The sequence below is a fragment of the Vicugna pacos genome, chromosome 7 (genome assembly GCF_048564905.1).
Source record: "Vicugna pacos chromosome 7, VicPac4, whole genome shotgun sequence".
Lineage (NCBI taxonomy): Eukaryota > Metazoa > Chordata > Mammalia > Artiodactyla > Camelidae > Vicugna > Vicugna pacos.
The window spans coordinates 83,468,058-83,488,486 of NC_132993.1; the positions used below are offsets into that span (position 1 = coordinate 83,468,058).

The window sequence follows — 20,429 nt, forward strand, 5'->3', positions numbered from 1 at the left end:
TTTCTGAAGCACAGGGTTTCTCAAGACTCTTTCCTGCAGCCTCTGATGCACGGGTGAGAAGTGGCCAGGAGACATTCCAGATAGAAGGGCCAGAGGACAAAGTCAGAGATGCTTGGAGAAACAGATATTTGTAACGGCTTGAACTAACTCGCACAGAGGGCATGCCCAGGAAATTAGACTGCTGTAAGTGGCATGTGGGCTATAAAGGGAATCTGAGTTGGAGTACAGACCCTTTATAAATGAACAACCATCCACGTACTGAATATTAAAAAGATGGATAACAAGCAAGCAATACTCAAGGAACATTTACACCTTTATATACACTTACAAAAAAAAATGGAAAATCAGTGAGCAAAGTATTCTTCTCAAGGTGTTTTTTTAAAAAAAAAAACCCAACACACAGGAGATAAAATAAACCTAAGAATAAAAGAATCAATAATGATAAAAGCAGAAAAAAATTGTACAGGAAACATGCAAACAAAAAAAATTAAACATATTAATTAACAAATCCCAAACCCAGATCTTTAAAAAAAAGAGACCAATGAAGTAGCAAACAGCTGATACTCTAATCAAGGATAAGAGAAGACACCAATGAATAACTCCAGGGATAAGAAAGGGACATAATCACAGATAAAGAGACACTTGAAATGTTTTATGAAAGTTTTGTCTAAGACTTGCGTCAATACATTTTTTAAATCTAGAGAAAATAGGTGATTTTCCAAAGAATATGAATTATCGAAGTTGACTCAGGAAAACAAGAAAAACCTGACCAGAGGGATAAAAGTAGAAGAAATGTTAATAGACTTCAAAAACTTTCTCCTAACAAGAATATCAGATCTTGTTGGATAAAGAAGTAGTGGTATACATATACAATGGAATACTACTCAACCATGAAAAAGAATAAAATAATGCCATTTGCAGCAACATGGATGGACCTAGAGACTGTCATTCTAAGTGAAATAAGCCAGAAAGAAAAGAAAAATACCATATGATATCACTCATATGTGGAATCTAAAAAAAGACAAATGAACTTATTTACAAAATAGAAATAGACTCACAGACATAGAAAACAAACTTATGGTTAGCGGGAGGGAAGTGGGTGGGAAGGGATAAATTCGGGAGTTTGAGATTTGCAGATGCTAACTACTGTATATAAAATAGATAAATAACAAGTTTATACTGCATAGCACGGGAACTATATTCAATATTTTGTAACCTATAATGAAAAAGAATATGAAAACAAATATATGTATGTGTATGTATGACTGAACAATTATGTTGTACACCAGAAATTGACACAACATTGTAAACTGACTACACATCAGTAATTGAACAAAGAAGAAAAAAAGAAATGAAAAAAAAGTCAAAGAAAAAAAAATCAGATCTTGCTAGTTTTTAAAAGAATATGGCTGTGGAAATGTCCAGGGCAAGTCCTGGACCATAACAAGCCTTAATTCATGCTTATTTAATGAGATGATAAGTAGACAAGACTTGTGTGGCAGACAGAGATCATATATGTGGGATCCAAAGTTGGAGCTGAGTGTTCAGCTGAGTCCTGCAGACAGTGAGGCTGTATCATTTATGACAGCAGAGGGGCAGGGGCAAAGGAGCAACAGTGGTGGGATGGATGGGGCTGGGAAAATAATAATAATAATAATAATAATAATAACAACAACAACAACAACAACCATTGGGGGAGGGTATAGCTCAGTGGTAGAGTGCAGTGCTTAGTATGCATGAAGTCCTGGGTTCAATCCCTGGTACCTCCATTGAAAAAATAATAATCAGGGGGAGGGTATAGCTCAGTGGTACAGCATGTGCTTAGCATGCACGAGGTCCTGGGTTCAATCCCCGGTACCTCCACGAAATAAATAAATAAATAAACCTAATTACCTTCCCCCAAAATAAAAAAATCAATCAATTAATAAACCTAATTACCTCCCCCAAATAATAATAACAACAATAATAATAATAGCAACTGTGTATTCACTGTGCCAGGTGCAGTCACTGAGCGACAGAAAGGTAAGTTACTCACCCCATCACCCTGCAAATATGAATTTTAAACTCAGGCATTCTGTCTCCAGTAACTCTTAGTCACGGAGATACCCTGCCTCTGGAGGAGCTGGAGGAAGGTGCAGACAAGCTGGGCTAACATCACGGGTAAGCTGATGGGTGGGGGCTGTTGCCTGAGGGTAGGCTGTGGGAGCAGAGGGCTGTGAACCCAGTTCGTAGAAACATGTTTCCAGGTTACTGATGGGATCCTTGTAGAGTTACTCTCACCTCTTGGCAAAACCATATCTGATAAAATGCCTTGTATCCAGAATATATAAAGAGTTCTTACAACTCAATAAGAAGATAATAACCCAATTTTTAATACCTCACCAAAGAATGCCCAATAAGAAGATGAAATATGTACATCATTAGCCAACCAGTGACATGCAAATTAAAACCACAACAACATGCCATCATATATTCACCAGAATGACTTAAAGTTAAAAGATGGACAAAACCAAGTGTTGGGGAGGATATATAGCAACCAGAGTCCTCAAACATTGCTCATGGGAATGCAGCATGGCACAGCCCACTTTGGAAAACAGTTTGGCCATTTCTTCTAAAGCTGAGTCTACACAAAAACCTGTACTTGAGTGTTCATAGCAGCTTTATTCATTGCAGCCAAACCTGGAAACCCTCCTCCTGCCCCCTGCCAAATGTCTATTAGCTGGTGAATGAGTAAATGGACAAAAAGACCGGAGCACATCCCTGCAGTGGAACACCACTCAGCAGTGGAGAGGTAAGAAAGAGTGACCTACTGCTGATACGTGCACGGCATTATGCTAAGTCAAAGAAGACAGACACGATAGACTGTATTCTCAGTGATCCCATTTATATCCAAAAGGCAAAACCAAAGGGACAGAAAATAGACCAGTGGTTTCCAGGGTCGGGGAGTGGAAGAGGTGATTGACACCAAGAGGCGAGACTAAGGGAATTTGCTGGGTGATGGAAAGATCCTGCACCTTGATGGCGATGGCAGTTTTATAACTATATATATTTGATAAAACCTATCAGACTGTAGACTTCAAAAGGTGAATTTTCTTGCCTGCATTTTATATTCTCATTTAAAAAAGACGAGTAGCAGATGATGTTGAAATGAGTCAGGGGTCCGAATTAGGGGTAGAAAGATACAGGGGGGCCCCCGCAGAGATCCGCTGTCTTCCTCAAGCCTGCCTCTGTAGTGGATCTCTCCCCTGGAGGACCCAGGACCCTGGAAGTCACTGTTCCAGCTCCCTGATGGCACTTGAGCAGAAGATGGGAGCTGGTGATACCTTGCCATCTACCTGACCTTAGACACATGATTCATTCCTGCAAAATGCTTTTTTTTTTCTTTTTGCTGAGTAGTGAGAGCCCACGCTAGGCCAGGGCATCCTGGTACCAAGGCTTAAGATAGATGAATTCCTGCTCCCTGGGGCACTGCATCTTAGGGGACAAGGACAATCCATTTTTGCAAAACTGCGCCTATAAAACAGGGGTGAGATGCCCTCTCTCACAGAGCTGCAGCTCTATACATGAGAAAGCCCGCCATACAATGAGATTTTCTTTTATTTCCAGGAGCCAGGGCTCCCTGCCTTGTTTAGTGCCCCAGACCTCAGGTTCCTCCCAGTTCAGCTTTACCAAAGCCAGAGCCGTCCATGTCCACACATCGCGGAGTAAGTGCCATGAAAGCAGGGTCACTCAGCATGTCATCATCTGTCTGTGCCTGGCTTCCTCTTCTTCGGAGAGCAGTCAGATGTCACTTGGAGAGCGTCACCATCAGAAGCCATCCCGCATTCTACTTGTCTTTGTCCCCTAAGATGTAGCGCCCCGGAGAGCAGGACTTCATCCATCCTGAGCCCTGGTACCAGGACCCCCTGGCCTAGCGCGGGCTCTCACTGCTCAGCAACTGCTCCAAATCCAGACGCCAGCGCAGCCTGGGGGAATCCCTGTAACCAGATCTGGTCTCGCCAGCCCAGTGTCATGCATGAGACTTGGCACTGGCCAGGTAGGTGGGCCTACTCCTGGGCTGTGCCCGGGCATGCATGCATGCTCAGTGGTGGGGAAAGGGTGTGAAGGGTGGGGCAAACACTGTTTCTTGCCACCCATAGCCAGTTCCCCTTCTTTCTTGCTCATGGGGTCTGCATTTTGTTTGGGGATCAGGGGGCAACACACCCAGCACAGGGGGATGGAAATGCCTGGTCTAATTCCCCACCCCCTTCTGGAGATGGCAGAAGGGAGGCACCTGGGGAAGATGTGGCAGAAGCTCCATCCCTCTTGCACTTGGAGCATCACTGGTCTGTTGGTACCGCTTGTGCTATGGCTGCATCTTGCAGCCATGATGGGGAGGTCAAGACGATCAGAAGATTGGACCCAGAGCCCAGTGTCAGAGTGTCACCACATTGGGCTGGGAGCCACCTCGGGGCTATTGATTATGTGAGATTATGAGCCTTATCAGTGATTCAGTGTTAGGTGGGTGTCTGGTACAGCCTAAAAGACCCTGACTGCCACAGTGGGGACTAATGCCATTCTGTTCTGCTGCACGGGAGCAAGCCCTAGAGAAGGGGAAGGAAAGGACGGCGGGGTACACATCGGCTGTCATCTTCAGTGGGGTGGCTCAGGAAAGCCCCCAGGAGGTGAGGCAGGAGCTGGACTTTACTGCCTTCGAGGCAATGGAAACCCAGCACTGCTGGAAAATGGGGAACAACTGGCTCTCCAGGGGAGAAGACCTGAGTGGAGGAATTAATCAGAGACCAGCTCAGTCCCCGCCCCCCTCCCCGGGCCTCCCTGGGACCTGAGCCTCTGTCCCACCTGGACCACCTCCTGGAAGCCATGGTTCTGGCAGAGGCCGTGTGACAACATCACCAGGGACTCTGCCACCTGTTGCCCCATCGCTTTGGCCCCACTGATGGCAGGCGGGATGGGGGCTGTGTCTGAAAGACACAGTCTGGGGGCTGTGTCTGCTCTGTTCTACCCTCTCACTTCCTCCGGGGTTAACTCTGCCGCAGGTCAGGTTAGGTCTACTGCCCGCATGTGGGGCTCCTGCTGGCTGAGCTGGACTTATCACTATTGCAGCCACGTTGAAGACATGTTGCAGAAATGATTCACAACAGCAAGCGTCTGCATTCCTTGTTTCAAATGAGAAAGAAGGAATGATTGCATTCCAAAAACTCCATCTACTTCTCCAAGTATCACTAAAACCCTCTTCATATATAGGAATCCATTAACAACTCTTGCACAATATAAGGCATGCAAAATGCCAACTACCTAATTATTTAACTCCTAAAGAACTCAGTGGTGGCTGTATTTGTCTGGAGTCGAGAATGATCCTGTTCACGTCAACACCTGTCATGTTATAGGTGATGTTGGTACCTGCCATGAGCCCCTTTGCTGGGCGCTGCCCCTGCCCCAGGCTGGCTGCCACCAGCTCACAGCTGGACCTTTCTCCTAAGACTCCTCTTCAATCTATGAAGTCACCCGACCCAGAAATACCCAGAAGGTTGTGTATCCCCAGGATTGGCAGAGAAAATACAAAATGTCATACAATATTTGGGACATACATTAAACATTTACTTGTTGTTTTTTTGAAATACAAGTGTAACTGGGCAACCTGAATTTTTATTTGCTTAATGTGGCAGCCCTAACCCTCCCACTGGGGCTCCCAGCCAATGACTGACCAATACGGGAGTGCAAAGGCTGCCTTGGCCGCAAAGAAGGACACCTCACGAAGCCATTCAGGATCCAGAGCCCCCGTGGGATCAGACTGGGGCTCACCTTTTGCGGAATCCAAATCTGCCTCCACTCCATCTTACCCCGCCCCCTACCCCCGGGGCAGGCCTCCCCTGAGCTCACTCCCTCACTAATCGGTGAGCCCCAGGAGCCTTGTCCCTGGGACCTTCCTTCTGAGACCTAAGTCAGTTGGTGGCCAGGCTGGTCTGAGAAATCAGGTAGGGCTCTGGAGGTGGATTGCCTGCAGTGGGATGCAAGAGGAGCTTCTCTGGGGGTTGACACAGTCCTGGTGGCCCCTGGCCTGGGGGGCAGCCTCTCACGGATTCCATCTGGAGGGGCAGGGGTGCTGGTGGAAGACAAGGCACTGTGTGCAGTCTGGCATGGAGGGCTCATGGGGAGACATCAGCCCTAAGGACTGTGCAACTGAGTGGCTGTTGGTAAGTGTCACAAAAAATGCCAGGCTCGCATCTCTTGATTTAAAGCCAAGTGTGAAAGGAGGAGGGTCCGCGGGGCAGTATTTTTCTCCTGCAGTCAGAGGCCGACAGAGCTAGAAACCAGATACAGGACTTAATCATCAGGGCAGAAACAAAACTTCAGCGAGGGCATGCCGGGGCCCAGTGAGGGAGGAGCGTGAGCAGGGGTGTGCTGGCAAGCGGTTGACAACTGGCTCTTAGGGATGGCAGAGGCCTTTCTCGATTTTCATGGTGCAAATCCTTCCTCCGTGGCCAATTTCCAGCCACCAACATAACATCACTGAAAGAGGAGTTGGAAAGAGATGCACATGATTGGCTTTCTGAGTGTGTGGGAGCTGCGCTGAGAATTTTGAATTCCCAAATTCCCGTGCATCCTCTGGGCTTACAGAACAGACTTGTGTGAGAAGGAGGGCTTGACTCCCTTGAAGACTAGCAGATGTCTCAAAGAGACAGCACATGTCCTTCTCAGAACCTGCCTCTGCCTCTCCTGCTGGTCCCAACCACTGAAGTCAACCCTCAGCCCTGGCCCCTGGCTGAGGGAGGGAGTATGCCAAGGCTGCTTCAGGCCCTGGCCAATATGTTCTGGCCAGAAGTGAGAGACTGGACCTGAAGGTGCTGGACCAAGGCAGGTAGACTCCAAGGAGATGGGCAACTTAGCTCCAGTGATGCAGGATTGAACACCCTGGCAAGGGTCCCAGGAGAGGCTTCCAATACAGTGCTGGGTAGCTCTCAAAGCTTGGGGAAAGCGATGACCCACATTAAAGGCGGTAGAGATTCTTGAGTTTTTACGGCAGACCATGGAGGCAGTGATCAAAAAGATAAGATAAATGGGTATAATAACGCTGATCTGCTCTGTAAGACTGGAAAACCCATGGGCTCTCCATACCCCTTGGAAAGGTAGAGGGACACTCTGCTTGCCAAGACTGTAGGGGACATGTCAGTGAGGGGACACCAGTGGAGAGGTTCAGGGGGTCTGTCCTCTATAGACCAGGGCCGATGGGAGGTGGTGCTGTTTCAGGACTTCTCGCCTAAGTAGCAGTGGGGATGACAGTTCCCTTAATAGCAGAGACCAGAAGCAAAGCAGGAACAATTACCACACTGAGCAGCAAGATTAACAACCTTGGGGGTTAGCCTACGGGGATCTAAAGAGAAGGCTGATAGAGTGTTGTATCCTTAGGGCCAAGAAAGGATGGGCAGAACACTGAGACCAGCCACCCCAGTGGAGAATTATGACGGAAAGTTACAGTTTCCAAACTTGAGCCCATTCTCAGGTCCAGAACCCATTGATTGAAAGAGAGACTCAGTCTCCATGAGGAAGGAAGGAAGGACCCTGTAGCACTATAGCAAATATATGTAATGAGGATCTATGGCTATTGGCCTGAATACACGGGGTAAGAGGAATCCCCAGATCTTTTGATGGCTATTTCATGGCAACTGACAATGACAGCTAGGGTCCCAGCGTGCCGTCCTGGCCCCTCTGTTAGCATAGGGACATACTGGGGTGAGGAGATACATCGGGTTCTGGCCCATGGAGCCTGCCAGCTCCATGGGTTCACTCAAGGGCCACATCCCTGGATCCTGAACACATAACTGGAGTGGATTTACTTGGATTTATTGGAAGAGCCCTTCCTTGACCCATAGAATGAGAGTACCTATAATAGGAAAGGCCAAGTGCAAGCCCTTGGAATTCACACGCGTGCGCGCGCACACACACACACACACACACCCCTCAGCGAAAAGCAAAGCATCAAATCCTGGGAAAATGGCAGAAATGATTGCCATTCTCAATGACTCAGAGGGGGCAGAGTGTGGGTCACATCATATGATCGTTAAATTTTCCAGTCCAATACCTGAAAACTAAGTGGATCAGGACAGAGGGCAGCAGACTCACTCCCACAAATTCAGCTACACAGAAGGCCCAGTTACAGCTGGTGTGCTGGATAGAGTATCTTTCCTAGAATAGATGGACGCAGTTTATAGTAGGTACGTAGTAGGCAGCTGTTGGTCTGGCAAATTTATTGTCATGGACTGAGCGTGTCCCCCACCCCAAGTTCGTATGTTAAAGCTCGAATCCCCAGCGTGATGGGCGTTTGGAGGTGGGGGCCTTTCCTTGGGAGGTAATTGGGTTGAGATGAGGTCATGGGGGTGGGGCCCCATGATGAGATTAGTGTCCTCGTGAGAAGAGGAAGAGATGGGAGTTCCAGCTCTCTCCATCATGTGAGGACATAGCGAGAAGGTGGCCATCCACAAGCCAGGAAGAGGGCCCTCACCAGACCCCAATCCTGCTGGCACCCTAATCCCAGACTTCCAGCATCCAGAGCCCTGGGAAAGCAAAGTCTATTGTTCAAACTGCCCAGTCTATGGCATTTTGTGATGGCAGCCTGAGCCAAGACATTCCTTTTTTTTTTTTTAAATCAATAACCTTCAGGAGGGAAGAGCAGAAGCAGTCTGCATGCACTTGAGATGGACAATAGTATTCAGTCACAGTCTTGCTCCAAAGGATGTGAATTCACCCACTCTCTGTCACAGTAGAGTCCCCCAAACCTAAACCATCTGGTCTGCCCAGACCACAGAACATTATTGGGCTCATGGTCTTGGCGACGTCGTGGTGGTTGGGCCCAGTGGTCCAGGGCGGGCCAGGACAACTGCTTTATAGTGGGTAACAAATGACTGTGCCCTGTTCCTCTTATCGCTAAGAAAGGTACACAGCGCTTGACAGGCCTCTTCAGATTGTGGAAGCAGCATATTCTGTTCTTGGCAATACCATGCCAACCTATTTATTGGATGAAACAGGAGGCTGATAGTTTAAGTGGAGCCAGAGAAAGCAAGGGTCCTGCAGCTGGTTGGGAAGGTGCCACAGTCAGCCCTGACCCTGAGGCCATGTGGCCAGGCAGCCCTCACACTTGAGGTGTCAGCCTGCGTGAAGGGTGACAAACCCCAAGAGGAGAGTCACAGAGGAGACCCTGGGCTCTGGACCCCGGGTCCTGCGATCTGCAGCAGAGAACCAGACACCACTTGAAAGGCAGTCCCTGGCATGTCACTGGGCCCCAGGAGAGACAGAGCATCTGACCGTGGGACATCGAGTGGTCACGTGGCCAGAGCAGCCTGTCAAGAGCTGGGTGCTGTCAGAGCCGCTGAGTCAGGCACCCGGCGGGGCCCGCAGCCGTCCGTCAGGGGATGAGGCGGCACGTCTGCAATCCGGCTCAGGCAGGTCTGGAGGGCACAGGGCAACTGCGGGAGCAGGTGGCCTCGACCCGCCTGTCACCTTCCACTCCTGCATCAGTGCCCCTGGGCCCTCCCTCAGCTCACACATCTGGCCTTCCCTCTGTGTAGCTGCTGGAGGAGGGCAGAAGCCCCCCCATGCTCGGACCGTGGACCAGTCAGGGCAAGTGGCACAAACTGGAGCGGGACCTCTGCTGCACCGCAGTCCCACGCAGGGGCGGCCCCGCAGGACAGCGGAGAGGAGAACTCCTCTCAGTAGGCAGAGTTTGGGGCAGGGCAGCCAGCCACTCAGTTTGTGAGGAGAGAGAAGGGACTCAAGGTAAAGGTACACGTAGACCATGGACGGGGCTGAATAGCTTCGCGGGAAGGAGCGAGGTTAGCAGACTGGGGATGGGAGCGGTGGGGGAGGAGGTGTGCAGATAAATCCCTGCGCCTGGGGGCAGGTCTGAGGGGCTAATGCCTCTGACAAACCATCTGCTAGAGAAAAGGCAACAAAACAGACAGCTCCTCATCCGGCTCAGCCTGCACACAGCCCTGAGGGACAAATAACCACGGGGGCAGAGATGGAAGCCGTGCCTGAGCCCAATAGCACAGGCAAGGCTGACCGAGCTTGTGCTGTTCAGTGTATGACCTGCCAGTATCAGAGACCGACCCTGAAGCCCTGGTATGACACGGCTCCTCCCGGTCACCGACAGCCACTACTTGGTGACAGGGTGACTCTGCTGAACCCTTTCCCACCCTGGAAGGGGCAGCAGTTCATCTGATGACCCAGGCATGCATTCACCTTTCCCACCTTCAGTGTCTCAGCCAGTCCCACTAACTGGGGAGCCATGGAATGTCTGATCTACTGACAGGAGATCCCACACAATGTTACCGCAGACAAAGGACCCACTTCGTGGCAAAGGAGGCTTGGAAGTTAGCACACGACCCGCAGGATCCGCTAGTCCTACCACCAAGAAGCTGCCAGCCTGCCAGAGTGCTGGGACAGACTCCTGAAGGCACAGCTGAGCTGGCAGCGAGAAGATGATCCCCGATCAAAGGGGCCAGCGTCCTCCAGGCTGCCATAACCACCCTGATGGCCAATGGGTGACGCTGTGTCTCTAGAGGATAAAACACACGGGTCTGGGAACCAAGGGCTCCTTGTCACTCCCAGTGACCCATTTGGGGAATTTGTTCTTTCTCTGAGCCTAGAGGTCCTGGTTCTCAGAGGAGAGATGCTTCCACTAGGGGATGCAGGAAGAGTTCCACTAAATTTAAAGCTGCGATTGCCACCCAGGCACATCATGCTCCTTGTGCCGGTAACCAGGCAGGTAGAGAAAGATATGACAGTACTGGCGCCAGGAGCCCAGTGTGACCAGGCAGCGGCTGACCCTTGCCATCACAGGGAGGCAGCAGTACTGTCACACGACGGAGCAGAGCAGCATAGGTTTTGCACTCAGATGATCCACCGGGGTGTCTCTGGTACTCATGTGCCCCGCGGTGACTGTAAACAGACAGCGCCCAACAAACACAACTGGATAAGGGGAGGCAGGGTGCAGATTCTTCAGGGCTAAGTGTCCAGGTCGCCCCTCAAGGTGAGCCACCTGGACCCGCAACGTCAGCCGAGGAGGAGGAGCCCTAGAATGGGAGGGGCAGGTGCAGAGTATCGTGTGCAGTTCTGGGTAGTCACCAGCAGAAGGGAAACTGTGGTTCACCTCACTCAGCATCCAATTGTGCATCTCCCCAGAATCCTGGAGAAGCTGTGCACGGAGGGAGAGAGAGGTTGATAGATCCAAGCCCTGCAACGGGAGGACCGTGGTGAACACCACAGATGCCCCCCAACAGCGAGCTGGCACGCCCCGCCCCCAGCTGCCCTGAGTGGTGGCTGCTCCCTGTTCACAGCACATCCTTCTCCCGAGACCTCAGGCAGTGACTCTGTTACAGGCGTACGAAAGGCTGGCCTGTTTCCTCAAGGATGGGCAGCTCCGTGAAGCTCTCCACACTTCAGAGCCCCCTACGGGATCAGGCTGAGGCTTTGCTCAGGCTGAACCCACTTTTTCGCCTGGTTTCTTGCCCTCTCTTATTCTGTTCCTCTCCCTTCCTTGTGGGTTCCTCTGAGAGCACTCGCTCAGTCAGCCACTTTCCCAAGAATCCCAATCTCAGGCTCTCTGTCTCAGGAACCTGACCCAAAAGGGATGCACATGCTTTTTCCCTTTCACACAGCACCAGGCCTGGTGGCAGAGACACACGACATATGGGACCCTCTCGGGAGAACAGTAGAAACAGGACACTTACAACTTCTCCCAGGACTCAGATGCAACCTACACACTAATTCTTTATACCCATTTTCCAACTGGGGAGTGAATTGGGGGCAAACAATTGTCCCGGTCATTAGAGCGAACATGCAGTGTTCAGACTGCAGAGGACACTGGATGCCAAAGACAGGGTCTTTACTGGAGATCAGCCTCACAGCTGTGCCCTCTTGGTCACAGCCCAGGAGAGCAGAGAATCCCAGATCCTCATCTTTGTTTCCCACCCATGTGACCTTGGACATGACCTCCGTCGGCTCCTGATTCATTGTCAGCAAACACAGGCATAGATGTTCACTCCACCCCGCAGAGCACTCTGAGCAAAAACCAGCGGGACTTCAAACGGCTCCTGGGCGGGAGAGGGTACTGGCACCTGCTGGACCTCTGGCGCTGGGAGGGGTCTGGAGGGAGCGCAACCCCTGGTGCTGTGAAGGGTCAGCCTGGAGTCCACCCTGACCTGTCCACCTCCCTCTAGTCTCAGCCTCTCCCCTCTAAGCCCCGCTCCCCTCCCCATCAGATCACTGAGGGTCGGGTCAGGTTCATAGCTGACCACTCACGCAGGAAGGCGCTCCTCCACCCCGTGGCCCTTGGAGGCGAACATCATTATTATTCCCAGTTGGTGACAAGTATCGAGGCCCAAGGAGGCTGAGGGGCATGGCTGGACTCGCAGTGGCCTGTCTGTCCACTCTGAGGCTGGGGGCTCACCTGCCCCAGTGGGAGCAGGGAGCTGTGATGACCTGGAGGCACAGACCTGGCCGGGGCAGGGATGGAGAGGGCAGCGGGCGCCACCTGGCAGGGCCTGGGAGGTACAAGGCACTGGGAGGGGCCAAAGTAACTAGGGATTTGAACATCGGGCAGCCTACAGCAACGGAGACAGGAATTGGGCAGTGGAGACTAAGAGGCCAAACCGGGTAGGGGATAAACTGGAAAGTTCGGGAACAGGTCATCCAGCCAAAGCTCCCCTGGGACATGGGTCGATGGCCACCCTCTCTGTGTGGGCCTTGGCCAGGTCGTGGGGTCCTGTTCCAGCCCACGGAGACACACCATGGACCACAGCAACCCCCCGCCCCAACCCCGGCACTTCCCAGAGACCCAGGAGCCCAGGGCAGGAGCAGAGGCCCGGGTGACTGCGGGCTCCGAGGAAGGCTGATAATGTTTGCGTTTCTCTTGGGGAGGAGGGGTGGGAATTAAAAATATACATCAAAGAATAAAGAAGAATAGAAGAAAACCCATCTTCCTTGCAGTGGGCATCCCTTCCATCCCATGCTAGTCTCCTGACTGCTGGACTGTATTTCGGAGTCTGTTAGACTTGATTCCCAAAAAAGGTCAAGTTTGTCTGAGCCTCCTGCAGCAGAAAGGAGAGGCTGTGAGGGTCTGGAGGCTGTTTGCGAAGCTCCCTGATTCTGCACATGGACCCCACTGCGCTCAAGGGGTCTTGGGGAGAGGGTGGCGGCCACCCCTCACTGGGGAGGCATTCACAGCATTAGTCCTTGGGCTTCGGGCACTGGGGGCCCATGGTGTCTGTGCACGCGGGTCCCCCCATCTTTCCCTGCCTGAGGTTCTCTTGGTGGCTTAGGGGTGCCTGCTGCCCTGTTGGCCCCACGGGATGTGAGAGGTGAGCCTGTGACAGACCTGGCCTAGCAGGTTCCAGGCTGGGACCAAGGGAGGCAGGTGGCCTCTCTCAGGTGCAGAAGTGGTGAGTGTCCCCTGCACATTTGAGGCTGGACAGGCAGGAGGGGAGGGGCTGGCACCCACCCCCTGCAGCGCTGCTGCGTGTCCACAAATTCCCCCAGGACAGAATCAAAGGCTCAATTATGGGAAAACAAGAGTCCTGTCTGCTACTATTTTTTTCACACTATTATTATAATTTCTACGTACTTTGCAAGTGATGCATTCATCAGTGATTAAAAGATTTTGTGTGTGTGTGTGTGTGTGTGTGTGTGTATGAACAGGGAAACACACGCCACTTCTCTGTAATTAACTGAAATCATTTATCTATTTGTGGTTCTCTTGTGGGCTGTTTTTAAAGCCATCTATCACCCATTTTCACTGACTTTTTCTTCACAACTTTCTACTTTCGTGTTTTCCATAGAAACACCATGCCTGCAGGTGAAGGGGGATGCACAGGCCAGCAACAGGGGAAGTAGGCTGGTGTTCCCCCAGGCACATCTGCCTTGATGTACTCGTGGGACCCGCTTCTCCTCCTGTGCTTTGTGAAGGGGCCTGGCAGCCCACCAGCTGGGACAATGCCACTCTGGGACCTTCTGGAGGATGGGGGACCCGGTGGCCAGGTCCAGGAGCCACATGGGCTGGAACCAGAGAGCACATGTGACACACATGACTTGGGTCTCTTGTGAGTCTGTCTGTGGGTATATGATGTCCTAACACAGGGTGAGGATTCTGTATCTTCTGGAAGGGGTGTGTGGCATCGCGTCCCTCCTCCCAGCTGTCTACGTGTAGGACTTCTTTGCCCTTCTGCTCACAGTGGAAGTGCAGCTGCTCTGGACAGCTCTGTGCTTGGGTATGTAGCATGAGGGCCTCACTATTCAGGGGCTCCCATCCACACAGCAGCCCTGGGGCGCGCTGTACAGAAGGGGAAACTGAGGTCCGGAGGGATTTCAAAGTTGCCAAAGGCCATCCTGCTGGGAAGGGAAGAGCGGGTTTGAGCCGGCAGCCCAGCCAGGTATACATCCGCATACACTGGCTGGGAGCAGAGGGCAGCCCTTTGATGTGGACATGGCATTCTTCCCTCTGGGAGCGCAGACCAGCTCTGCTCTTCTGGGGAGTGCCAACGAAGGGTTTTCTTATCTTCTCCCACCCCTCACCTCCCCTGGGGGTGAAGGCTGGATCTGCTGGGTCCTTACAGGCGGGAAGCACATCCAAGCAGGTCTGTCACCACTGCCCTGTGGGGGCCAGCCCGGGCAAGGTGACCAGTACAGTGGGCCCCCGGGGGCCCAGTTTGGCGGGAGGAGTGGGCAAGCCCAGTGGGTCCAGCACTGGGGGCCCAGGGCCCGTGCCAGCACCCCGGGGGACTGCCCCGGGCTCAGGGCTCTGCCGAGCTGTGTGGGGCAGGGGCTTATCGGAGGGTTAGCAGGTGGATATAAGGCCATGGTCCTGAGTGCACTTCCCCAAACATGCGATGATAGGATGGCTTAGGGGGCGGGAGAAAAGGAGGCAGTGTTGACCCTGGAGCAGTGAGCAGGGCCTCCCTTCTCAGGGGTGTTAGGGAGTGAGGGGGCCCGCCTCTCCTCTTCCCAGAGCCCTGGGGCTTCTCAGATGGCATCTGTTTCAAGAGCTCCTGGCTCCCCGAGTCCCCTTCTGATCCACCTCTGGCCACATCTCACAAAGGTCTCCACGCCCATCCTATGCTGCTGTTAGCCCATCCTGCTCTCACCCGGCCTCAAGGGAGCTGGGCTGCTGCCCTCTCCCAGGGGCCACCCCTGGGCTCACAAAGCGGCTGCCTCAGGAGTGCCCTCACGGAGCCCAGGTCTCCACCACTCACCCCGTGTGACTTCAGCCACTCACCCGGCTTCTCTGTGAAATTAGGGACAACCTCTGAGAAAGTCCCCGAGAACAGCCCGTGGTCGAACAGAAGGCAGATCTGACCCAGAGGGGACCTGGGAGCCAGGACCCATGGCTGGCGCCCTTCCCCTCGGTTGGATTCCTGCTCGGGCCCAGCACCAGAGGGGAGACTTGGAGCCCCCCTGGCTGGGCAGGTGCGGCCTGGCGTGGGGCAGCGGAGGGAGCAGAGCAGAGATGGACTGAGTGAGACGCATGAAGAGCACGTGCAGAGGGGGAGGGTGATGCTCAAAGCAGGTCAGGACGACTGCAGTGGGGCCTGAGGATGCTGGGGGCCCAGGGGAGCTGGCTGCCCACCTGGAGGAAAGGATGCTCTGGCAGGGTAAACCCCACACCTCTGGCCCTTGGTCCCCTTACCCCACAGGATACCTCTTGCTCTGGGCACACCCTCAAGCGTAGGCACATGGCTGGGCTGTTGGCACGGCGCTCTTTCCGCCAGTTCCAAGTAGCTGGTAGGACCCCCTTGCCTAGCTCAGCACCCCTGGGAGCCTTCGAGAGGCTCCGAGCCTGAACTCCCTAGCCTGCCCCAACTCTTGAGACAGCAGTCGGGACCCTCTGGCATGGATGGCCACAGAGGACCAGCCAGACTGACTTTCTCAGGAGGTCAAAGAGAAGCCTGGGCCAGGAACTCAACTCCTGTGGAAAGGAGAGTCCAAGAGCCAGAACTCTTGTCCAAAAGGCAAAAGAAACGAACTGTATCCAGGGAAGTGCCTGTATTCCAAGGTAGAAGGTCCATCCCTCCCAGAGTCAAAACCCCCACAGCGCTTTTTATGAAACTTGACCAATGGGTCTAAACCTCACTGAGAAGGTGAGGCGGGATCTGGTACCACAGACGTGTGTCAAAAAGAGTGGTACCCAGAGGGATTCCCTGGAGCAGAAATGAACAGACAGGACAATGCATCCTCACCAGGGACGTGGACGTGTTGGAATCTAGTCCCAGCTTATCTCAGCAGCTGGATGGCCTGTTCGGGAACTGGCTATGGGGGTAAACGGCTCCGCTTTTAGAAAACGAAGGAATAGAACACATCGAGCAAGAGAGGAGGTGGCCGGTGGTCATCAGACCAGGGGCCTTGGTGGATGCCAAGAAGATTACCCTCAGGCCCCTAGAGGGCTGAGGAGGGAACTAGACTGGGAGAGGAGGGTGTGGACCTGGCAGGAGCCGGGTGGGAGGGGGCTGAGGAGGGGCCACAGTGGCGGCAGAGGTGGGGGGGGTGGCTTCTATTCTGGGAGGTTCCTGGGCAGGCCTGAGAGGGTGATGTGGGGTGGAGCAGGGCTTGGAGGGGGAGATAAAGGGGCCTGTTCTCAATGCACCCAGCCCGAGAGAGACAGAGAGACAGAGACACAGAGGGCTGCAGCCTTCTGAGACTGGGGCAAGAATCAGTGTCCAGCCCTGAGAAGGGGAGGGAGATAAATGTCGGGGGAAGGGCCCGGGCCAGGACTGCCCTTCTGTCACAGGAATGTGGGGACACGGGGAACATGTCTGGGCTGCCCCCAAAGGCTACAGCCCTGCCTTGCACCAGACCCTTCCGCGGAGGGCCTCCCTTCAGCACAGCTCTGCTCTCTCTTGCCTCGAGGTGGCTTCAGGGCAGCTCTGCCGAGACCCGGGAAGGAGGCCAAGGACACTCTCTCTCTGTGGCCTGTCTGCCCCCAGCTCTGCAGCCCCAGACGCCGCCTCACCTCCTCCAGGGACATGCCGGGAATTTTAATGCTCTTTCTGAGGGCCCTCGCTCGACCCGGAGGCCTGGGACCCAGGCAGCTTGCTCAGCTCTCCTGGGTCAGCCTCTGCTCCACGGCCTCCCGGCCCGGGCCCCCGGCAGGCCCAGTCCCTGCCCCCTACTGCTGAATCCATGCCTGAGCGGGCCACGGGGAGCCTCACCCCCGCAAATTCAGGGTCTTGTCATCACTCTGCTCAAGCCAGCACTGGCCCCTCTCCCAGCACGCTGCTTGGGGGCCACCTGGAGCTTTGCATCCTGAGCATCTGGCAATAGCCCAGCCTCCCAGCAGCATGGTGGAGGGGGTGGGGGGGGGGATCTCTCCTGTTGGGTCCCCATACCCGCTGGGACAAGTTCTGTCGGGGAAACTGCCAACTGACGCTATCTCACCCCATCTCTGACCCTTCCCCTTCAGCAGCAAAGTGCCCGGGGCAGCTGGAGGGCCTGAATGGAGGGAGGTCAGTTCCTCCCAGGCTGCTCCCATCCCCCACCCCAGTGCTAAAAAGTGAATTGGGTTCCCACAAATACATACGTCGAAGCCCTAACCCCCAGTGTGTGGTATTAGGCGCTGGGGCCTCTGGGATGTGATTAGGGTCAGATGAGATCATGAGGATGGAGACCCCACAAGAGGAAGAGACTAGAGTCTCTCTCTCTCTCCCTCTCCCCTCACCATGTGAGGACACAGCAGGAGAGCAGCTATCTGCAAGCCAGGAAGAGGGCCCCACCCCAGCACTGACCATGCTGGCACCCTGATCTCAGACTTCTGGCCTCCAGAACCATGAGAAAGCGCGTCTGTGGGTGAAGTCACCCGGTCCACAGTATTTTGTTATGACAGCTGGGCAGACTAAGACACCCGGAATGTCACCCTCCCAGCTTTCTTCCTGAAAAGTGCTCCCCAAACCCACCACCCAAGGCTAACTCTTCTCACTGTGGAGCCCCCATCCCTCCCGCCCACCAGCACAGATGAGGGAAGGGGGAAGGACCAACCAGGACCACCCAGAAGTGCTAGCCGCCAAGGGATGGAGTTCCAAGCCAAGGGAATGAATCAGGGTGGTGGGTTCCACAGCCGCAGGCTGGAGGGGAGGGGCGCCTGCCCCCGGGGAGCTCTAGAGAAACCTCGCAAGAAGCTGACACTCACACGGGGAAGCCACAGATCATAGCGAGATGACCACAGGTGATGGAGGAACTGGAGAAACAGAAAGGGCAAAACCAGCAGCACCTCAGTTCCCTCCAAAGCACCCAGAACGCTCTCCTCCTGGGACCCTGCGGTGGATACCACCGCAGCTGACCTGTTGGGGGTACTTTCGTTAAGTGTGAACAGGGCACTGCTCACTGCTTCAGGTCACATGCTGGCTTGGGGTGGGGGTAGCACTTCCTGGGGACACGGGACTGGATCTGGGTGGCCTGGCAGCAAAACCTCATATCCTTACGTTGGCCCTGACACCAAACTGAAGCCCCCACCCCACCTCCCCCACCAGACAAGAGGTGGGTCCTCTGCGCAGCCAGGGCAGCCGGGGCAGGCGGGGTGAGGACGTCAGAGCCCACGCCCCCCTTGTCTGGCCCTGGCACCTGGCTGGCTGGCTGGCTGGCACTGCGGAAGAGGCCAGCACAGGCCTGAGACAGGAAAATAAATCAGTAATACCCCAACAATTCTCCTTCTAAAGAATTTTGGCATTCCGCTTACCATACTTTTTTTGCATTCATTTTGATTCTTTAGAATTTGCATTGAAATATTCTTTCCCTTGATGATGGATGCTTAGGGTGGCTCCTTAAAGCAGATGCCAAGCAGCAATGCCTCCCTCTGCTCTTGGCCCTGACAAGGCTGTGGGTGACCCACCCTCCACCCCAACTCCAGCCCTCAGGAGCCAGCTGGGCTCCCAAACTGGGACCAGCACCCCCTGGCACGTGGAACAGAAATGGTTTACCACGTGGATCACTGTGTCCCCAGGACAAACGAGAAGAGGCGGGGGTCCGAGTCTGCAATGGTGAGCTCCCCACAGCAGACCCCAGGTCCCACCGCTCTCTGTCGCCCGCTGGCTCTCTGCTTGTGCCAAAGACACCACATCCCTGCTCCCCAGCTGCGCCCACGGCCCCCTCTGTGCAGGATTCCTCATCCGAGCCGCGGCCGTGGCCCCAGTGACCGGCACACCCGGCTTCCTGCTGCCTGCAGCTGCCGGCGCCCTGCCCCGGGTGGTTGTTTTTCTCCTAACATCATTAGCTCTGCCAGGAGCAGAACCAGCCCAGTGTTTATGCTGACTTCGTCATTTCACAGAAGAAGGAGAAGAAAAGACATGTGAGGAGGAAACCATGCCAGAGGACCTGGATCTGGGCCCTCTCCCTCGTCTCCCCCGCCCCGCCTGGCTTGGGAGAGCAGGCAGGCTCCGTCCGCCGCCCTGCCACCAGCTCCAGCTCCTTCGCTCATGGCTTGGGCACAGGGCTGGCTCAGAGGATGTCTGGATTTTCCTTTCTTTTGGAAAAGGTAACTGTTCTCTGCTCCTCTGCAGGAGTAACGGCCCTCAGGCTCCTTACACAGAGATTCCTGCCAGGCAGGGAGGGCCCCTGAGACCTTTCATGATGTCTGTTGAGTCTTGCTTGCCTCGTGGCTGGCCAGCAGGTTCTGCCACTAAGATCCCAGGCCCCCAAGCCCCCCAGCTGGGGCTCTAAACTCTCCAGACCCTCTACCCAACAGAGGTCACCTCCCAGGCCTCCTGGCACCCTGTGACTTCCAAGTCACAGGGCCGGAGTCTGGAGCAGCGGGGAGAGGAACAGATCTGCTCAACAAAGCCAGTGCCCCACAGTTCACTCCCAGCAGATCATCCCTAAAGCACCTGTGCGTGCAATCAGATACTAAGCAAACACTCGTCCAAGTTAAACAAACCATTGAATGTGGGAACGTATAAGAAACTCTTCTAGAACACCGAAAAGCGGCAAAGAGTTACCTTTTCCTTCTTGGTGATCTCCATCCTGGCTCTGTCATCCAGCATTTGTACCACAGCCAGCCCGTGGGAGCTGGGACCCCTCAGCGTTTCCCAACAGGCTTCCAAGGCAGAAATATCCCCAGGTTTCTCCCAACCAAGGGTTACGGGCGTCTGGGAGAATACGATCCAGCTTCTGGCTGATTTCTGGCTGGAGGATCAATCACAGAGCTTCCTCCTTTTCATCATTCTCCAGCAAGCCCGCGAGCCTTCTCTTCTGAGCCACAGTCGGGACCCTTCCCCACGCAGGCCTCGTCAGGCTGGGTGTGGCTGGGGCAGGGGCATCGCTGGACTCCACGGCTGGTCAGGACCGGTCAGCCTTCTCTCCGGGCTGTGCTGAGCTGGGACGGCGTGGTGTCTAGACAGATTCAGCAGAAAAGGTCCTCTTTTTTCCCTCCTGTGGCTGGGGGACAGCTTTTGCGT

At 53.9% G+C, this 20,429-nt stretch overlaps 1 protein-coding gene across 1 annotated transcript in view; it reads right to left on the reverse strand.

The window, feature by feature from the left end:
- The window catches only part of GCK (glucokinase), a 42,665-nt gene extending 22,483 nt beyond the window's left edge, over positions 1 to 20,182 (reverse strand). The window contains exon 1 of the mRNA XM_031679813.2: positions 19,971 to 20,182. Within this exon, the coding sequence (XP_031535673.2) occupies positions 19,971 to 20,015 (45 nt within the window). The 5' untranslated portion in view covers positions 20,016 to 20,182. The remainder of the gene's footprint in view (positions 1 to 19,970) is intronic.
- Between the last annotated feature and the right edge of the window lie 247 nt (positions 20,183 to 20,429).